This window comes from Porites lutea, chromosome 7 (assembly GCF_958299795.1).
Source record: "Porites lutea chromosome 7, jaPorLute2.1, whole genome shotgun sequence".
Taxonomy (NCBI): domain Eukaryota; kingdom Metazoa; phylum Cnidaria; class Anthozoa; order Scleractinia; family Poritidae; genus Porites; species Porites lutea.
The window spans coordinates 2,489,267-2,510,167 of record NC_133207.1 but is presented as its reverse complement, the minus strand read 5'-3'; the positions used below and the strand labels follow the sequence as shown (position 1 = coordinate 2,510,167).

The following is a 20,901-nucleotide window of genomic DNA, read 5'->3' as shown; positions in this document are numbered from 1 at the left end:
CATATGGCTGTGTATTTGGACTGTATTTCTCAAGCGAAACCCTGTGTTTTTGTCTATTGTCGGCAGAGAAAATGAAAAGAGAGCTTTGAAACGTGAACTGGTATTTGACTCTCAAAGAAAACGACAGCTCAAACTGAGGAAAACACTGCTTCCTTCGTGTTACAACGGTTAACCACGTTTCGGAGAACGAAAAGTAAAATGAGTCTGTTATGACCTCTTAATGTCCATATGTATTCTCGTGGTTAACCGTTGAAACTCCTTATTTGCACCACATCGCTGGAATTTTTCTTGCCAAGAATACGTATTGCGAAGTACTTTCTACATAGCGGAATCTTCTTTTGCCTTTCGTGAGGAATTAGCGCATAAAAAAGGAAAATTTTCCAGCGCACGGCCGTCATTGATCACATGTTATCCCGCTTTCCTTGTCATCAAGTGAACTTCTGGGCAAAAGTAATTGCTGTTTTGGCGATGACGCAAACTGGTGTGTCTATCTTGAAAACAATTTCTTTGGTATTCTGTGATTTACGAGCTGGGAAATGAAATAGTTGTCCATCCAACATCAATAAAAAAATTATGCCACTGAATAAATGGCAGGCGGTCATCTAAAATCATTACAAAAGTACATTCCAAAACCTGGTCTAACCTGTTCGACGCCTACCTACGCTAAAGGTTTGGATCACTTAGGTTTGAAAAGGTCTCCAAAAAAAACACACATCTATATATAGGACATAGCACAAACGGCTGGCCCATCATTTATGAGGTTCATAACCTGTATATTGTTCACGTCCTTTCACTAATGGCACAAGTCAATGTCAAAAATAATGCATGTCCCCTCAGTTACTCTGCAGTACTTCATTCGCTTAAGTTAATCATTTACCAGAACAATTTCCATTGCACCTTAGTGTTTCCATCCTTTTTCCACTATTGATAATACTTGTGAAAACATTACATCCGCTGCAACGGCATTGATCATAACACAAATGATTTCCTCTCGACCCCACAGGGTATCAGGAACGCGCGCGGAAGTACAAGATTAAGTGATGACATACGCTTCGTACATTTTACTCTACGTATACTACAAATCAGGACGAAACTTTACAAATTGTTGTTTCTAAAAAAAACAATTTGGCCCATAGAGTAACGTCATCGCACAAAAATTCAGCAGCGTCAAAAATCTAGCCGGAAAACACAGATACATATTTCAGACAATCAGGGACAAAAGTAGTTGACACACTTGTTTAAAACGGGTGCTTTTAGCAAACATTTAATTCATCTATTATTTCATTCTTTTTAAACGCCGTAAATCCCCTCACCCCCCGAATCAATGTTGTCTGAAGTAAAAAAAAGACTTGAGGGTCCAAAATTCAACATTGATTTTGGGGGGGAAGGGGTTGGGGTAGACAGGGGAATGGGATAAGTATATCCACTATGCAAAAAGGGGCCATTTTACGGAAGTGTGCCAACACTTTTGTCCCTCATTGTCTGAATGCAAAATTGTGCTACTGCACACAAGTTGAGCCGTGCATGACACTGATTTTAACTGAAATTAAAGAAATCAAAGACATAATTATGTTATTGGTGGTGGGGGTGACATTGACTTATTCACGACCGAATTATAGGGCCAATTGGAATTACGTGATGACGTAATAAAAGGGCTGCGATATCCAGAATTAACGTCGATATGGTTTACAAGCTAAAAACTAACGCTGAAACTCGCGCACATGTACAACTTTTGATGAATTTCAAGGGTACGCGTACTGAAAATGTTTTTAATAAAGTGAATATTTCTCGTTCTTCACTTTATCCGATGGTTAAGGCGCAAACAATCACGGGTAGGGTAAGGATTGACACGTAGTGGGGATAGTCACTGGCCGGCCACGGAAATATGGAGCGTTAGTGCGGAGCGGCCGTCACTGCGTTCAATATCGAAACTACGGAAAAGTGAAGGTAAATTCATGGCCAATTCAATAAAAAACTAAGGACAGCGTAGCAAACATTGCAAGTGTCCACGAAAACAATTACTTTCAATCCCACCTCGTGACACCATGAGTGACATGATAACGCAACGCAAATAGCGTGACATGAGCGCATATGGCTGTGTATTTGGACTGTATTTCTCAAGCGAAACCCTGTGTTTTTGTCTATTGTCGGCAGAGAAAATGAAAAGAGAGCTTTGAAACGTGAACTGGTATTTGACTCTCAAAGAAAACGACAGCTCAAACTGAGGAAAACACTGCTTCCTTCGTGTTACAACGGTTAACCACGTTTCGGAGAACGAAAAGTAAAATGAGTCTGTTATGACCTCTTAATGTCCATATGTATTCTCGTGGTTAACCGTTGAAACTCCTTATTTGCACCACATCGCTGGAATTTTTCTTGCCAAGAATACGTATTGCGAAGTACTTTCTACATAGCGGAATCTTCTTTTGCCTTTCGTGAGGAATTAGCGCATAAAAAAGGAAAATTTTCCAGCGCACGGCCGTCATTGATCACATGTTATCCCGCTTTCCTTGTCATCAAGTGAACTTCTGGGCAAAAGTAATTGCTGTTTTGGCGATGACGCAAACTGGTGTGTCTATCTTGAAAACAATTTCTTTGGTATTCTGTGATTTACGAGCTGGGAAATGAAATAGTTGTCCATCCAACATCAATAAAAAAATTATGCCACTGAATAAATGGCAGGCGGTCATCTAAAATCATTACAAAAGTACATTCCAAAACCTGGTCTAACCTGTTCGACGCCTACCTACGCTAAAGGTTTGGATCACTTAGGTTTGAAAAGGTCTCCAAAAAAAACACACATCTATATATAGGACATAGCACAAACGGCTGGCCCATCATTTATGAGGTTCATAACCTGTATATTGTTCACGTCCTTTCACTAATGGCACAAGTCAATGTCAAAAATAATGCATGTCCCCTCAGTTACTCTGCAGTACTTCATTCGCTTAAGTTAATCATTTACCAGAACAATTTCCATTGCACCTTAGTGTTTCCATCCTTTTTCCACTATTGATAATACTTGTGAAAACATTACATCCGCTGCAACGGCATTGATCATAACACAAATGATTTCCTCTCGACCCCACAGGGTATCAGGAACGCGCGCGGAAGTACAAGATTAAGTGATGACATACGCTTCGTACATTTTACTCTACGTATACTACAAATCAGGACGAAACTTTACAAATTGTTGTTTCTAAAAAAAACAATTTGGCCCATAGAGTAACGTCATCGCACAAAAATTCAGCAGCGTCAAAAATCTAGCCGGAAAACACAGATACATATTTCAGACAATCAGGGACAAAAGTAGTTGACACACTCGTTTAAAACGGGTGCTTTTAGCAAACATTTAATTCATCTATTATTTCATTCTTTTTAAACGCCGTAAATCCCCTCACCCCCCGAATCAATGTTGTCTGAAGTAAAAAAAAGACTTGAGGGTCCAAAATTCAACATTGATTTTGGGGGGGAAGGGGTTGGGGTAGACAGGGGAATGGGATAAGTATATCCACTATGCAAAAAGGGGCCATTTTACGGAAGTGTGCCAACACTTTTGTCCCTCATTGTCTGAATGCAAAATTGTGCTACTGCACACAAGTTGAGCCGTGCATGACACTGATTTTAACTGAAATTAAAGAAATCAAAGACATAATTATGTTATTGGTGGTGGGGGTGACATTGACTTATTCACGACCGAATTATAGGGCCAATTGGAATTACGTGATGACGTAATAAAAGGGCTGCGATATCCAGAATTAACGTCGATATGGTTTACAAGCTAAAAACTAACGCTGAAACTCGCGCACATGTACAACTTTTGATGAATTTCAAGGGTACGCGTACTGAAAATGTTTTTAATAAAGTGAATATTTCTCGTTCTTCACTTTATCCGATGGTTAAGGCGCAAACAATCACGGGTAGGGTAAGGATTGACACGTAGTGGGGATAGTCACTGGCCGGCCACGGAAATATGGAGCGTTAGTGCGGAGCGGCCGTCACTGCGTTCAATATCGAAACTACGGAAAAGTGAAGGTAAATTCATGGCCAATTCAATAAAAAACTAAGGACAGCGTAGCAAACATTGCAAGTGTCCACGAAAACAATTACTTTCAATCCCACCTCGTGACACCATGAGTGACATGATAACGCAACGCAAATAGCGTGACATGAGCGCATATGGCTGTGTATTTGGACTGTATTTCTCAAGCGAAACCCTGTGTTTTTGTCTATTGTCGGCAGAGAAAATGAAAAGAGAGCTTTGAAACGTGAACTGGTATTTGACTCTCAAAGAAAACGACAGCTCAAACTGAGGAAAACACTGCTTCCTTCGTGTTACAACGGTTAACCACGTTTCGGAGAACGAAAAGTAAAATGAGTCTGTTATGACCTCTTAATGTCCATATGTATTCTCGTGGTTAACCGTTGAAACTCCTTATTTGCACCACATCGCTGGAATTTTTCTTGCCAAGAATACGTATTGCGAAGTACTTTCTACATAGCGGAATCTTCTTTTGCCTTTCGTGAGGAATTAGCGCATAAAAAAGGAAAATTTTCCAGCGCACGGCCGTCATTGATCACATGTTATCCCGCTTTCCTTGTCATCAAGTGAACTTCTGGGCAAAAGTAATTGCTGTTTTGGCGATGACGCAAACTGGTGTGTCTATCTTGAAAACAATTTCTTTGGTATTCTGTGATTTACGAGCTGGGAAATGAAATAGTTGTCCATCCAACATCAATAAAAAAATTATGCCACTGAATAAATGGCAGGCGGTCATCTAAAATCATTACAAAAGTACATTCCAAAACCTGGTCTAACCTGTTCGACGCCTACCTACGCTAAAGGTTTGGATCACTTAGGTTTGAAAAGGTCTCCAAAAAAAACACACATCTATATATAGGACATAGCACAAACGGCTGGCCCATCATTTATGAGGTTCATAACCTGTATATTGTTCACGTCCTTTCACTAATGGCACAAGTCAATGTCAAAAATAATGCATGTCCCCTCAGTTACTCTGCAGTACTTCATTCGCTTAAGTTAATCATTTACCAGAACAATTTCCATTGCACCTTAGTGTTTCCATCCTTTTTCCACTATTGATAATACTTGTGAAAACATTACATCCGCTGCAACGGCATTGATCATAACACAAATGATTTCCTCTCGACCCCACAGGGTATCAGGAACGCGCGCGGAAGTACAAGATTAAGTGATGACATACGCTTCGTACATTTTACTCTACGTATACTACAAATCAGGACGAAACTTTACAAATTGTTGTTTCTAAAAAAAACAATTTGGCCCATAGAGTAACGTCATCGCACAAAAATTCAGCAGCGTCAAAAATCTAGCCGGAAAACACAGATACATATTTCAGACAATCAGGGACAAAAGTAGTTGACACACTCGTTTAAAACGGGTGCTTTTAGCAAACATTTAATTCATCTATTATTTCATTCTTTTTAAACGCCGTAAATCCCCTCACCCCCCGAATCAATGTTGTCTGAAGTAAAAAAAAGACTTGAGGGTCCAAAATTCAACATTGATTTTGGGGGGGAAGGGGTTGGGGTAGACAGGGGAATGGGATAAGTATATCCACTATGCAAAAAGGGGCCATTTTACGGAAGTGTGCCAACACTTTTGTCCCTCATTGTCTGAATGCAAAATTGTGCTACTGCACACAAGTTGAGCCGTGCATGACACTGATTTTAACTGAAATTAAAGAAATCAAAGACATAATTATGTTATTGGTGGTGGGGGTGACATTGACTTATTCACGACCGAATTATAGGGCCAATTGGAATTACGTGATGACGTAATAAAAGGGCTGCGATATCCAGAATTAACGTCGATATGGTTTACAAGCTAAAAACTAACGCTGAAACTCGCGCACATGTACAACTTTTGATGAATTTCAAGGGTACGCGTACTGAAAATGTTTTTAATAAAGTGAATATTTCTCGTTCTTCACTTTATCCGATGGTTAAGGCGCAAACAATCACGGGTAGGGTAAGGATTGACACGTAGTGGGGATAGTCACTGGCCGGCCACGGAAATATGGAGCGTTAGTGCGGAGCGGCCGTCACTGCGTTCAATATCGAAACTACGGAAAAGTGAAGGTAAATTCATGGCCAATTCAATAAAAAACTAAGGACAGCGTAGCAAACATTGCAAGTGTCCACGAAAACAATTACTTTCAATCCCACCTCGTGACACCATGAGTGACATGATAACGCAACGCAAATAGCGTGACATGAGCGCATATGGCTGTGTATTTGGACTGTATTTCTCAAGCGAAACCCTGTGTTTTTGTCTATTGTCGGCAGAGAAAATGAAAAGAGAGCTTTGAAACGTGAACTGGTATTTGACTCTCAAAGAAAACGACAGCTCAAACTGAGGAAAACACTGCTTCCTTCGTGTTACAACGGTTAACCACGTTTCGGAGAACGAAAAGTAAAATGAGTCTGTTATGACCTCTTAATGTCCATATGTATTCTCGTGGTTAACCGTTGAAACTCCTTATTTGCACCACATCGCTGGAATTTTTCTTGCCAAGAATACGTATTGCGAAGTACTTTCTACATAGCGGAATCTTCTTTTGCCTTTCGTGAGGAATTAGCGCATAAAAAAGGAAAATTTTCCAGCGCACGGCCGTCATTGATCACATGTTATCCCGCTTTCCTTGTCATCAAGTGAACTTCTGGGCAAAAGTAATTGCTGTTTTGGCGATGACGCAAACTGGTGTGTCTATCTTGAAAACAATTTCTTTGGTATTCTGTGATTTACGAGCTGGGAAATGAAATAGTTGTCCATCCAACATCAATAAAAAAATTATGCCACTGAATAAATGGCAGGCGGTCATCTAAAATCATTACAAAAGTACATTCCAAAACCTGGTCTAACCTGTTCGACGCCTACCTACGCTAAAGGTTTGGATCACTTAGGTTTGAAAAGGTCTCCAAAAAAAACACACATCTATATATAGGACATAGCACAAACGGCTGGCCCATCATTTATGAGGTTCATAACCTGTATATTGTTCACGTCCTTTCACTAATGGCACAAGTCAATGTCAAAAATAATGCATGTCCCCTCAGTTACTCTGCAGTACTTCATTCGCTTAAGTTAATCATTTACCAGAACAATTTCCATTGCACCTTAGTGTTTCCATCCTTTTTCCACTATTGATAATACTTGTGAAAACATTACATCCGCTGCAACGGCATTGATCATAACACAAATGATTTCCTCTCGACCCCACAGGGTATCAGGAACGCGCGCGGAAGTACAAGATTAAGTGATGACATACGCTTCGTACATTTTACTCTACGTATACTACAAATCAGGACGAAACTTTACAAATTGTTGTTTCTAAAAAAAACAATTTGGCCCATAGAGTAACGTCATCGCACAAAAATTCAGCAGCGTCAAAAATCTAGCCGGAAAACACAGATACATATTTCAGACAATCAGGGACAAAAGTAGTTGACACACTTGTTTAAAACGGGTGCTTTTAGCAAACATTTAATTCATCTATTATTTCATTCTTTTTAAACGCCGTAAATCCCCTCACCCCCCGAATCAATGTTGTCTGAAGTAAAAAAAAGACTTGAGGGTCCAAAATTCAACATTGATTTTGGGGGGGAAGGGGTTGGGGTAGACAGGGGAATGGGATAAGTATATCCACTATGCAAAAAGGGGCCATTTTACGGAAGTGTGCCAACACTTTTGTCCCTCATTGTCTGAATGCAAAATTGTGCTACTGCACACAAGTTGAGCCGTGCATGACACTGATTTTAACTGAAATTAAAGAAATCAAAGACATAATTATGTTATTGGTGGTGGGGGTGACATTGACTTATTCACGACCGAATTATAGGGCCAATTGGAATTACGTGATGACGTAATAAAAGGGCTGCGATATCCAGAATTAACGTCGATATGGTTTACAAGCTAAAAACTAACGCTGAAACTCGCGCACATGTACAACTTTTGATGAATTTCAAGGGTACGCGTACTGAAAATGTTTTTAATAAAGTGAATATTTCTCGTTCTTCACTTTATCCGATGGTTAAGGCGCAAACAATCACGGGTAGGGTAAGGATTGACACGTAGTGGGGATAGTCACTGGCCGGCCACGGAAATATGGAGCGTTAGTGCGGAGCGGCCGTCACTGCGTTCAATATCGAAACTACGGAAAAGTGAAGGTAAATTCATGGCCAATTCAATAAAAAACTAAGGACAGCGTAGCAAACATTGCAAGTGTCCACGAAAACAATTACTTTCAATCCCACCTCGTGACACCATGAGTGACATGATAACGCAACGCAAATAGCGTGACATGAGCGCATATGGCTGTGTATTTGGACTGTATTTCTCAAGCGAAACCCTGTGTTTTTGTCTATTGTCGGCAGAGAAAATGAAAAGAGAGCTTTGAAACGTGAACTGGTATTTGACTCTCAAAGAAAACGACAGCTCAAACTGAGGAAAACACTGCTTCCTTCGTGTTACAACGGTTAACCACGTTTCGGAGAACGAAAAGTAAAATGAGTCTGTTATGACCTCTTAATGTCCATATGTATTCTCGTGGTTAACCGTTGAAACTCCTTATTTGCACCACATCGCTGGAATTTTTCTTGCCAAGAATACGTATTGCGAAGTACTTTCTACATAGCGGAATCTTCTTTTGCCTTTCGTGAGGAATTAGCGCATAAAAAAGGAAAATTTTCCAGCGCACGGCCGTCATTGATCACATGTTATCCCGCTTTCCTTGTCATCAAGTGAACTTCTGGGCAAAAGTAATTGCTGTTTTGGCGATGACGCAAACTGGTGTGTCTATCTTGAAAACAATTTCTTTGGTATTCTGTGATTTACGAGCTGGGAAATGAAATAGTTGTCCATCCAACATCAATAAAAAAATTATGCCACTGAATAAATGGCAGGCGGTCATCTAAAATCATTACAAAAGTACATTCCAAAACCTGGTCTAACCTGTTCGACGCCTACCTACGCTAAAGGTTTGGATCACTTAGGTTTGAAAAGGTCTCCAAAAAAAACACACATCTATATATAGGACATAGCACAAACGGCTGGCCCATCATTTATGAGGTTCATAACCTGTATATTGTTCACGTCCTTTCACTAATGGCACAAGTCAATGTCAAAAATAATGCATGTCCCCTCAGTTACTCTGCAGTACTTCATTCGCTTAAGTTAATCATTTACCAGAACAATTTCCATTGCACCTTAGTGTTTCCATCCTTTTTCCACTATTGATAATACTTGTGAAAACATTACATCCGCTGCAACGGCATTGATCATAACACAAATGATTTCCTCTCGACCCCACAGGGTATCAGGAACGCGCGCGGAAGTACAAGATTAAGTGATGACATACGCTTCGTACATTTTACTCTACGTATACTACAAATCAGGACGAAACTTTACAAATTGTTGTTTCTAAAAAAAACAATTTGGCCCATAGAGTAACGTCATCGCACAAAAATTCAGCAGCGTCAAAAATCTAGCCGGAAAACACAGATACATATTTCAGACAATCAGGGACAAAAGTAGTTGACACACTTGTTTAAAACGGGTGCTTTTAGCAAACATTTAATTCATCTATTATTTCATTCTTTTTAAACGCCGTAAATCCCCTCACCCCCCGAATCAATGTTGTCTGAAGTAAAAAAAAGACTTGAGGGTCCAAAATTCAACATTGATTTTGGGGGGGAAGGGGTTGGGGTAGACAGGGGAATGGGATAAGTATATCCACTATGCAAAAAGGGGCCATTTTACGGAAGTGTGCCAACACTTTTGTCCCTCATTGTCTGAATGCAAAATTGTGCTACTGCACACAAGTTGAGCCGTGCATGACACTGATTTTAACTGAAATTAAAGAAATCAAAGACATAATTATGTTATTGGTGGTGGGGGTGACATTGACTTATTCACGACCGAATTATAGGGCCAATTGGAATTACGTGATGACGTAATAAAAGGGCTGCGATATCCAGAATTAACGTCGATATGGTTTACAAGCTAAAAACTAACGCTGAAACTCGCGCACATGTACAACTTTTGATGAATTTCAAGGGTACGCGTACTGAAAATGTTTTTAATAAAGTGAATATTTCTCGTTCTTCACTTTATCCGATGGTTAAGGCGCAAACAATCACGGGTAGGGTAAGGATTGACACGTAGTGGGGATAGTCACTGGCCGGCCACGGAAATATGGAGCGTTAGTGCGGAGCGGCCGTCACTGCGTTCAATATCGAAACTACGGAAAAGTGAAGGTAAATTCATGGCCAATTCAATAAAAAACTAAGGACAGCGTAGCAAACATTGCAAGTGTCCACGAAAACAATTACTTTCAATCCCACCTCGTGACACCATGAGTGACATGATAACGCAACGCAAATAGCGTGACATGAGCGCATATGGCTGTGTATTTGGACTGTATTTCTCAAGCGAAACCCTGTGTTTTTGTCTATTGTCGGCAGAGAAAATGAAAAGAGAGCTTTGAAACGTGAACTGGTATTTGACTCTCAAAGAAAACGACAGCTCAAACTGAGGAAAACACTGCTTCCTTCGTGTTACAACGGTTAACCACGTTTCGGAGAACGAAAAGTAAAATGAGTCTGTTATGACCTCTTAATGTCCATATGTATTCTCGTGGTTAACCGTTGAAACTCCTTATTTGCACCACATCGCTGGAATTTTTCTTGCCAAGAATACGTATTGCGAAGTACTTTCTACATAGCGGAATCTTCTTTTGCCTTTCGTGAGGAATTAGCGCATAAAAAAGGAAAATTTTCCAGCGCACGGCCGTCATTGATCACATGTTATCCCGCTTTCCTTGTCATCAAGTGAACTTCTGGGCAAAAGTAATTGCTGTTTTGGCGATGACGCAAACTGGTGTGTCTATCTTGAAAACAATTTCTTTGGTATTCTGTGATTTACGAGCTGGGAAATGAAATAGTTGTCCATCCAACATCAATAAAAAAATTATGCCACTGAATAAATGGCAGGCGGTCATCTAAAATCATTACAAAAGTACATTCCAAAACCTGGTCTAACCTGTTCGACGCCTACCTACGCTAAAGGTTTGGATCACTTAGGTTTGAAAAGGTCTCCAAAAAAAACACACATCTATATATAGGACATAGCACAAACGGCTGGCCCATCATTTATGAGGTTCATAACCTGTATATTGTTCACGTCCTTTCACTAATGGCACAAGTCAATGTCAAAAATAATGCATGTCCCCTCAGTTACTCTGCAGTACTTCATTCGCTTAAGTTAATCATTTACCAGAACAATTTCCATTGCACCTTAGTGTTTCCATCCTTTTTCCACTATTGATAATACTTGTGAAAACATTACATCCGCTGCAACGGCATTGATCATAACACAAATGATTTCCTCTCGACCCCACAGGGTATCAGGAACGCGCGCGGAAGTACAAGATTAAGTGATGACATACGCTTCGTACATTTTACTCTACGTATACTACAAATCAGGACGAAACTTTACAAATTGTTGTTTCTAAAAAAAACAATTTGGCCCATAGAGTAACGTCATCGCACAAAAATTCAGCAGCGTCAAAAATCTAGCCGGAAAACACAGATACATATTTCAGACAATCAGGGACAAAAGTAGTTGACACACTTGTTTAAAACGGGTGCTTTTAGCAAACATTTAATTCATCTATTATTTCATTCTTTTTAAACGCCGTAAATCCCCTCACCCCCCGAATCAATGTTGTCTGAAGTAAAAAAAAGACTTGAGGGTCCAAAATTCAACATTGATTTTGGGGGGGAAGGGGTTGGGGTAGACAGGGGAATGGGATAAGTATATCCACTATGCAAAAAGGGGCCATTTTACGGAAGTGTGCCAACACTTTTGTCCCTCATTGTCTGAATGCAAAATTGTGCTACTGCACACAAGTTGAGCCGTGCATGACACTGATTTTAACTGAAATTAAAGAAATCAAAGACATAATTATGTTATTGGTGGTGGGGGTGACATTGACTTATTCACGACCGAATTATAGGGCCAATTGGAATTACGTGATGACGTAATAAAAGGGCTGCGATATCCAGAATTAACGTCGATATGGTTTACAAGCTAAAAACTAACGCTGAAACTCGCGCACATGTACAACTTTTGATGAATTTCAAGGGTACGCGTACTGAAAATGTTTTTAATAAAGTGAATATTTCTCGTTCTTCACTTTATCCGATGGTTAAGGCGCAAACAATCACGGGTAGGGTAAGGATTGACACGTAGTGGGGATAGTCACTGGCCGGCCACGGAAATATGGAGCGTTAGTGCGGAGCGGCCGTCACTGCGTTCAATATCGAAACTACGGAAAAGTGAAGGTAAATTCATGGCCAATTCAATAAAAAACTAAGGACAGCGTAGCAAACATTGCAAGTGTCCACGAAAACAATTACTTTCAATCCCACCTCGTGACACCATGAGTGACATGATAACGCAACGCAAATAGCGTGACATGAGCGCATATGGCTGTGTATTTGGACTGTATTTCTCAAGCGAAACCCTGTGTTTTTGTCTATTGTCGGCAGAGAAAATGAAAAGAGAGCTTTGAAACGTGAACTGGTATTTGACTCTCAAAGAAAACGACAGCTCAAACTGAGGAAAACACTGCTTCCTTCGTGTTACAACGGTTAACCACGTTTCGGAGAACGAAAAGTAAAATGAGTCTGTTATGACCTCTTAATGTCCATATGTATTCTCGTGGTTAACCGTTGAAACTCCTTATTTGCACCACATCGCTGGAATTTTTCTTGCCAAGAATACGTATTGCGAAGTACTTTCTACATAGCGGAATCTTCTTTTGCCTTTCGTGAGGAATTAGCGCATAAAAAAGGAAAATTTTCCAGCGCACGGCCGTCATTGATCACATGTTATCCCGCTTTCCTTGTCATCAAGTGAACTTCTGGGCAAAAGTAATTGCTGTTTTGGCGATGACGCAAACTGGTGTGTCTATCTTGAAAACAATTTCTTTGGTATTCTGTGATTTACGAGCTGGGAAATGAAATAGTTGTCCATCCAACATCAATAAAAAAATTATGCCACTGAATAAATGGCAGGCGGTCATCTAAAATCATTACAAAAGTACATTCCAAAACCTGGTCTAACCTGTTCGACGCCTACCTACGCTAAAGGTTTGGATCACTTAGGTTTGAAAAGGTCTCCAAAAAAAACACACATCTATATATAGGACATAGCACAAACGGCTGGCCCATCATTTATGAGGTTCATAACCTGTATATTGTTCACGTCCTTTCACTAATGGCACAAGTCAATGTCAAAAATAATGCATGTCCCCTCAGTTACTCTGCAGTACTTCATTCGCTTAAGTTAATCATTTACCAGAACAATTTCCATTGCACCTTAGTGTTTCCATCCTTTTTCCACTATTGATAATACTTGTGAAAACATTACATCCGCTGCAACGGCATTGATCATAACACAAATGATTTCCTCTCGACCCCACAGGGTATCAGGAACGCGCGCGGAAGTACAAGATTAAGTGATGACATACGCTTCGTACATTTTACTCTACGTATACTACAAATCAGGACGAAACTTTACAAATTGTTGTTTCTAAAAAAAACAATTTGGCCCATAGAGTAACGTCATCGCACAAAAATTCAGCAGCGTCAAAAATCTAGCCGGAAAACACAGATACATATTTCAGACAATCAGGGACAAAAGTAGTTGACACACTTGTTTAAAACGGGTGCTTTTAGCAAACATTTAATTCATCTATTATTTCATTCTTTTTAAACGCCGTAAATCCCCTCACCCCCCGAATCAATGTTGTCTGAAGTAAAAAAAAGACTTGAGGGTCCAAAATTCAACATTGATTTTGGGGGGGAAGGGGTTGGGGTAGACAGGGGAATGGGATAAGTATATCCACTATGCAAAAAGGGGCCATTTTACGGAAGTGTGCCAACACTTTTGTCCCTCATTGTCTGAATGCAAAATTGTGCTACTGCACACAAGTTGAGCCGTGCATGACACTGATTTTAACTGAAATTAAAGAAATCAAAGACATAATTATGTTATTGGTGGTGGGGGTGACATTGACTTATTCACGACCGAATTATAGGGCCAATTGGAATTACGTGATGACGTAATAAAAGGGCTGCGATATCCAGAATTAACGTCGATATGGTTTACAAGCTAAAAACTAACGCTGAAACTCGCGCACATGTACAACTTTTGATGAATTTCAAGGGTACGCGTACTGAAAATGTTTTTAATAAAGTGAATATTTCTCGTTCTTCACTTTATCCGATGGTTAAGGCGCAAACAATCACGGGTAGGGTAAGGATTGACACGTAGTGGGGATAGTCACTGGCCGGCCACGGAAATATGGAGCGTTAGTGCGGAGCGGCCGTCACTGCGTTCAATATCGAAACTACGGAAAAGTGAAGGTAAATTCATGGCCAATTCAATAAAAAACTAAGGACAGCGTAGCAAACATTGCAAGTGTCCACGAAAACAATTACTTTCAATCCCACCTCGTGACACCATGAGTGACATGATAACGCAACGCAAATAGCGTGACATGAGCGCATATGGCTGTGTATTTGGACTGTATTTCTCAAGCGAAACCCTGTGTTTTTGTCTATTGTCGGCAGAGAAAATGAAAAGAGAGCTTTGAAACGTGAACTGGTATTTGACTCTCAAAGAAAACGACAGCTCAAACTGAGGAAAACACTGCTTCCTTCGTGTTACAACGGTTAACCACGTTTCGGAGAACGAAAAGTAAAATGAGTCTGTTATGACCTCTTAATGTCCATATGTATTCTCGTGGTTAACCGTTGAAACTCCTTATTTGCACCACATCGCTGGAATTTTTCTTGCCAAGAATACGTATTGCGAAGTACTTTCTACATAGCGGAATCTTCTTTTGCCTTTCGTGAGGAATTAGCGCATAAAAAAGGAAAATTTTCCAGCGCACGGCCGTCATTGATCACATGTTATCCCGCTTTCCTTGTCATCAAGTGAACTTCTGGGCAAAAGTAATTGCTGTTTTGGCGATGACGCAAACTGGTGTGTCTATCTTGAAAACAATTTCTTTGGTATTCTGTGATTTACGAGCTGGGAAATGAAATAGTTGTCCATCCAACATCAATAAAAAAATTATGCCACTGAATAAATGGCAGGCGGTCATCTAAAATCATTACAAAAGTACATTCCAAAACCTGGTCTAACCTGTTCGACGCCTACCTACGCTAAAGGTTTGGATCACTTAGGTTTGAAAAGGTCTCCAAAAAAAACACACATCTATATATAGGACATAGCACAAACGGCTGGCCCATCATTTATGAGGTTCATAACCTGTATATTGTTCACGTCCTTTCACTAATGGCACAAGTCAATGTCAAAAATAATGCATGTCCCCTCAGTTACTCTGCAGTACTTCATTCGCTTAAGTTAATCATTTACCAGAACAATTTCCATTGCACCTTAGTGTTTCCATCCTTTTTCCACTATTGATAATACTTGTGAAAACATTACATCCGCTGCAACGGCATTGATCATAACACAAATGATTTCCTCTCGACCCCACAGGGTATCAGGAACGCGCGCGGAAGTACAAGATTAAGTGATGACATACGCTTCGTACATTTTACTCTACGTATACTACAAATCAGGACGAAACTTTACAAATTGTTGTTTCTAAAAAAAACAATTTGGCCCATAGAGTAACGTCATCGCACAAAAATTCAGCAGCGTCAAAAATCTAGCCGGAAAACACAGATACATATTTCAGACAATCAGGGACAAAAGTAGTTGACACACTTGTTTAAAACGGGTGCTTTTAGCAAACATTTAATTCATCTATTATTTCATTCTTTTTAAACGCCGTAAATCCCCTCACCCCCCGAATCAATGTTGTCTGAAGTAAAAAAAAGACTTGAGGGTCCAAAATTCAACATTGATTTTGGGGGGGAAGGGGTTGGGGTAGACAGGGGAATGGGATAAGTATATCCACTATGCAAAAAGGGGCCATTTTACGGAAGTGTGCCAACACTTTTGTCCCTCATTGTAGAAACAATACATGTAAGCGATGGAACCGAAATTCGAAGGTTACTGCAATAATTCACTTCAGTAGAATGGTTTTTCTGTTTCCTAATAACAATGTTTTTACTCTGTAACTTTTTAATAAGGTTGACAGTGGTCTTCTTTTATTACAATGTTGAATGGCATGCCTAAGGGGGAGGGGTATGTACCTGTAGCTGGTGGGGCAAAAGGGAGTATCCAACAGAGAGTTCCAACCTTTTTAGGACAAACAGTCACCCAGTGCAGCTTTGAGTGAGCCAGTGATCATTTTTTTTTCTTTTGGCCATACATGGACAGTATTTTTATTTTTTGCTTTATACTTCAATTGAAATTTTTCCTGTGTTTTTGGGAATGAAAATGTATGATAATGAGCATGACACAAAGGAAACTAAAATTATCCAGGGATAAAATTGAACCATAATAATAATGATATACAGCTGTGTATAATTAGTATGTATCAACAGTTTTTCTTCTAGTGTTAAAGGAAATACTGAAATTTTATTCACCTACTTTATTTGATTGATCAATGATATTATTATTGTTCTAAAAAAAGAAACATCAAAATATTTTCAATAAATTACATGTATGAATTTTAGAAATGTGCAAACCAGCCCTGAGACATTCAAGCTGTATTTATTTCCTTTTTCCAAAAACATATCCACATTCCTTGTTATTGACTAACGTCCTTTGATCTTGTATTTGGCTCAAAGTCTTAGTGCTTAGATTCACAATGCATTTTTGATTCTTTTCCAGTATCTACTGAAAAATACAGTCAAATATATACCATCTTTTCTTAGTTGTATCCTTGACAACAGGCTTTCATTGCAATGTTCAAGTTGTTTTAACACACAATCCCCCAACAAGTGAAGGTCTAGGAAATATTGGGTAAATGTAGATAATTATAAACATCTTTTTTGTGTCAAAAAGTGTTTACACTCCTATTTCAATCTTCAAACGGCTTGATTTGCGTAAAAAGAGTGTTTTTTTTATTGTTCAGTAGCTCTCGGCTCAAGTTCATATCTTGATCCCATCAATGTATCTTCAGTTTTTACCAGAGGTTTCAAAACAAGCCAGTGACCACCGGAGTTCCATCGGCTACTTGATTGTATGTTGCCAGCAATTCCAGTGCCCCCAGCCTCCAGATTCGGCTGCCTACTTTAAAACATTTTGAAACCCCTAAAGGTTATCTACTGACAGTGAGCTAGTATAATTTTACAAAGGAACCCTACCAAAGGATCAGAAAGCCAAGCCAAGTAGTGTAGGATAAAGACTGATCATCTCAAAACCCACTCCCTATTCCATGGCACATACCTGTATAGAAGTACCATAACCTTCTCCCTGGGTGTTAAAGTAACAGTAAAGAGGGGTTTCAGGTGTAGCCTCTTGTCTTTGTTTTATTTTTCTGATTTGCTACAACCTTTGCTCCTCTGTAGGGAAAGACGGTTTGGCAAGAGAAAAGCAGAAGACAGTTTGATCAAAGGATTTATTAATTCACATTTTGCTATTCCATCTGTTAAGAGGATTTTCTAACCAGGCCTGGGTTGCTCCAAGCATGGTTAGTGCTAACCAGCGTTAAATACCATGGAAACCTATACATTTTGATACCTCTTAACCAACGGTTAAGAGGTTCCTTTAAAAGACAGCCTTAAATAAATTGCAGGTCTGAAAAATGGAGTTGTAAATAAGCTCATCTGGCTATGTTAATTTTTGATTTTCTTTTTCCATCAAATTTAATTACTAGTAAAAACCTGCAACCAAGGACCTGTATTTTCCCAAGTTAGCCTAAACAAGTCAGGTTCTTAAAGAAAAACTAATTAGCACAGATTTAGGCTATTTAGGTTCAGTCTCAAATAGGTCCTTATTTTCTGAAAAAAAAAATACTTTGTAGCTTTGAGCTAAAAGTATTTAGTGGCATTCAGCTCTTTCCTTAGTATATGTAAAACCTGTACGCCATCACATTGCAGTCAGAGTATTAATAAATATTATTAGACACCTATGTCTCAAAAGAGGACCCTGAATGTTGACTTATCTTACTTTCCCAAGTGTACACTGTGCAGAAGCTTTTTCTAAGAGATTTTATAAATAATGGTAATAGGACTGAGGGGAGTCCAATTCAGTCTGTAATCATACAAGTGTTACAAACTTAGACAACCGCGAAGCCGGAGTCAGATTTGTTTAATCGTGAGTATGATTACAGATTGAATTGGACGACGCAGAGTCCTGTTACCAATTAATAATTATTATAACCGTTACAATTTCCAAGAAAATAGATGCATTCCTTTTTGGTGAAAGAGTGTTTGTTCATACCAAATGTCCAAAGTAAGGGAAAATATCACTGGTGGAGACACTGCCTAAATGTTGCATATTCATCCATTTTGGATTAATCCCCAGTTTGTTTGGGTAAGTGATTGTTGCTATGGTTATCATGATAACTTCTGTGATTGGTGGATTTAGCTGAGTGCATTTAATATGATTGGCTAACATAACTGTCCGATTACAGGCAACTATACACAATGATAAAGAAAAATTAAGCAGTTAATGCACCAATCAAATTTGAGGAAATTGTAATGGTTATGATTAATAACCTGTTTCAAATTTGAGTGCTCTTTTATAAAGACAGCCTAACTGGAAAATTTTAGCCTGACAGGTTCTTAAAAACCAGTTTCTCAGTTGTGGATTTTTCCTGTATCCTTGTTGAGCTTAATACTGCACATCACTATGCTGGGTGCCAGCCAATCCCTTTTTTGTTTCTCCATGTCAATGAGGTCAGATAGGGATTTACATTTGGTCTTCTAGACCATGATGCCTTTAATAGAAAGCTTTCTTCTCCTAATCAAGATCATATTAACCATCCTTTACTCTGACTGATTAATTGAGGGATGAAGAACACTAAGAGATGAAATTGTCATAACACAACCACCAACTCCTTTCCACAGGAGGAACAGAATGCTTAGGGATGGAAAATAAACATGAGAAACGGTGGCCATATTGGTGTCCCAAAACAATGAAACAGAGACCATGTTGGTGTCCCAAACTAATAAGCCAAGTGAGTGAATACTCTCTATTAAATTCAAGGTTAGTTTGGTTTCCTATAGTTGCATCTGGGGTGTTTGCCTTTGTATGTCCAAGGGAAATATGTGCAGCACAGCCTCTCCCCCCCCCCCCCCCCCGAGAAACCTTGATTTCTTCAAAGCTGCTTAGTGCAAGATCATTAGTTTCAGTCTTTCCTGTGAAGTTTTTTAAGTCTTACAAAAAAAACTACAGTTAACTCAGTCGTCTAGTTAAAATTTGCTGATCCCTGACAAGAAAGTGAATGTCAGGGAAACAGACACTTAGCCTTGAGGTCCTTGAAAGAGAGTTGGTATGTAAAGTCAAGAAATGTCTTACCAAGGACCAGCTTTGAAGCACACTACTGTACACTGGCCTAGACACTGTCAGAGGATTCCATCTAAACAGAATTGACATCCTGAACCAGCTCAACATGATTTCAGTGTCTTCTGTTGCTGCAGATTTTCCATAAACCAGAAAAGTGTATTCCTCGAAATGTCAGCATTCTTCCTTCCTTTTAACTTATTTGACAGTGAGTTGTACTTAACATTAATGTTTTATGGCTCTGTAACAACATTTCTGTCCTCATGGACTTTCACCTCTCTTTACGAGTTGTGTGGTAGATATACTTTTTAATACTTCTTGATATTCTCTTGTTTGTGCTCTTCTGTCATCTATTTTTGTCTTCCCAGCTAAGCAACATAAAATACATAATTTAAACATTAATGCCCAGAGGACTAGCCTGTGCCACAGACAGAACTAAACTTCTGGTTAAGTCCCCCTGTGAGACGGCACTGAAATCCTGCTTCTGGGCACCCCGTGGCCCACCTGTGAACTAGCACTTGCATATGAGCTATGATTGGCCCCTTAAAAATATCATTATCAGTGTGCCAATCAGGTTGAAGGGAATATCAAAAAACATTGTGATTGGCAGCCCAGAATATTGGCACAGCTTTGCAGATGTTACTAACCGGCAATAGATTATGTCTGCGACACAGGCTACACTGACAACCAGACTTACAGTGTAGGATTTAAATATATATTGTTTATAAACTCAAAAGTAAGCATATATTGAAGTCTTCAAAAATACACAAAATTCATTTTTTATACCTTAGATAATCGCCAGATAAAATAAGGTGCAGTACAGCATTATGAATGACCCTAACTAACACTTAATTCATAGCAGGCAATTTACATCAAGAAATACCAGTAATTACCAAGCCAAAATATGTGTTTTGCTGCAGGAAACTTCTAACGTGTTCTAAAGTAACTAGACCTCTTATTGAGTCTCATATTACAGCTCTAGTGATCCCTTCAGACCTTCAAACCTCTAAAACAGTTAAAACAGCTGTTTTGTTTTTTCACTTTCATTCCATTCTTTTTTGATTTACTAATTAATTATATAACTATAATCAGTGTAAATCTTAGTTGTTTTTTTTTCAACTGTAAAGTGTTGTAGTTATCAGTTAAGATAAGGAGTAATTTCGAACTAGTCATTTTGACAATATGACTTGTAGTACATAAGGGTTTCTTTTCAGGTGCGTTACACTTGCAAGCTTAGAAAAAAAAGAGGGGCACAAACTTTCTTGATTTCTCTCAGATAATGACAAATTGGACTACTTTTAGGCTTAAGGCTTGTTCTAAACATAAATCTTCAAAGGCAAATTAAATGCTAAAAATCCAACACTAACCTTCCAGAAGCACGCAACATGTGACTATTTCGAAATAAGTTGAGTAGAGCT

At 39.1% G+C, this 20,901-nt stretch overlaps 1 protein-coding gene across 1 annotated transcript in view; it reads left to right on the top strand.

Moving 5' to 3' along the window:
- LOC140942810 (uncharacterized) overlaps positions 1–17,722 on the top strand; it is a 46,831-nt gene extending 29,109 nt beyond the window's left edge. Inside the window, exon 3 of the mRNA XM_073391816.1 lies at positions 17,545–17,722. Within this exon, the coding sequence (XP_073247917.1) occupies positions 17,545–17,585 (41 nt within the window). The 3' untranslated portion in view covers positions 17,586–17,722. The remainder of the gene's footprint in view (positions 1–17,544) is intronic.
- Positions 17,723–20,901: the final 3,179 nt, after the last annotated feature.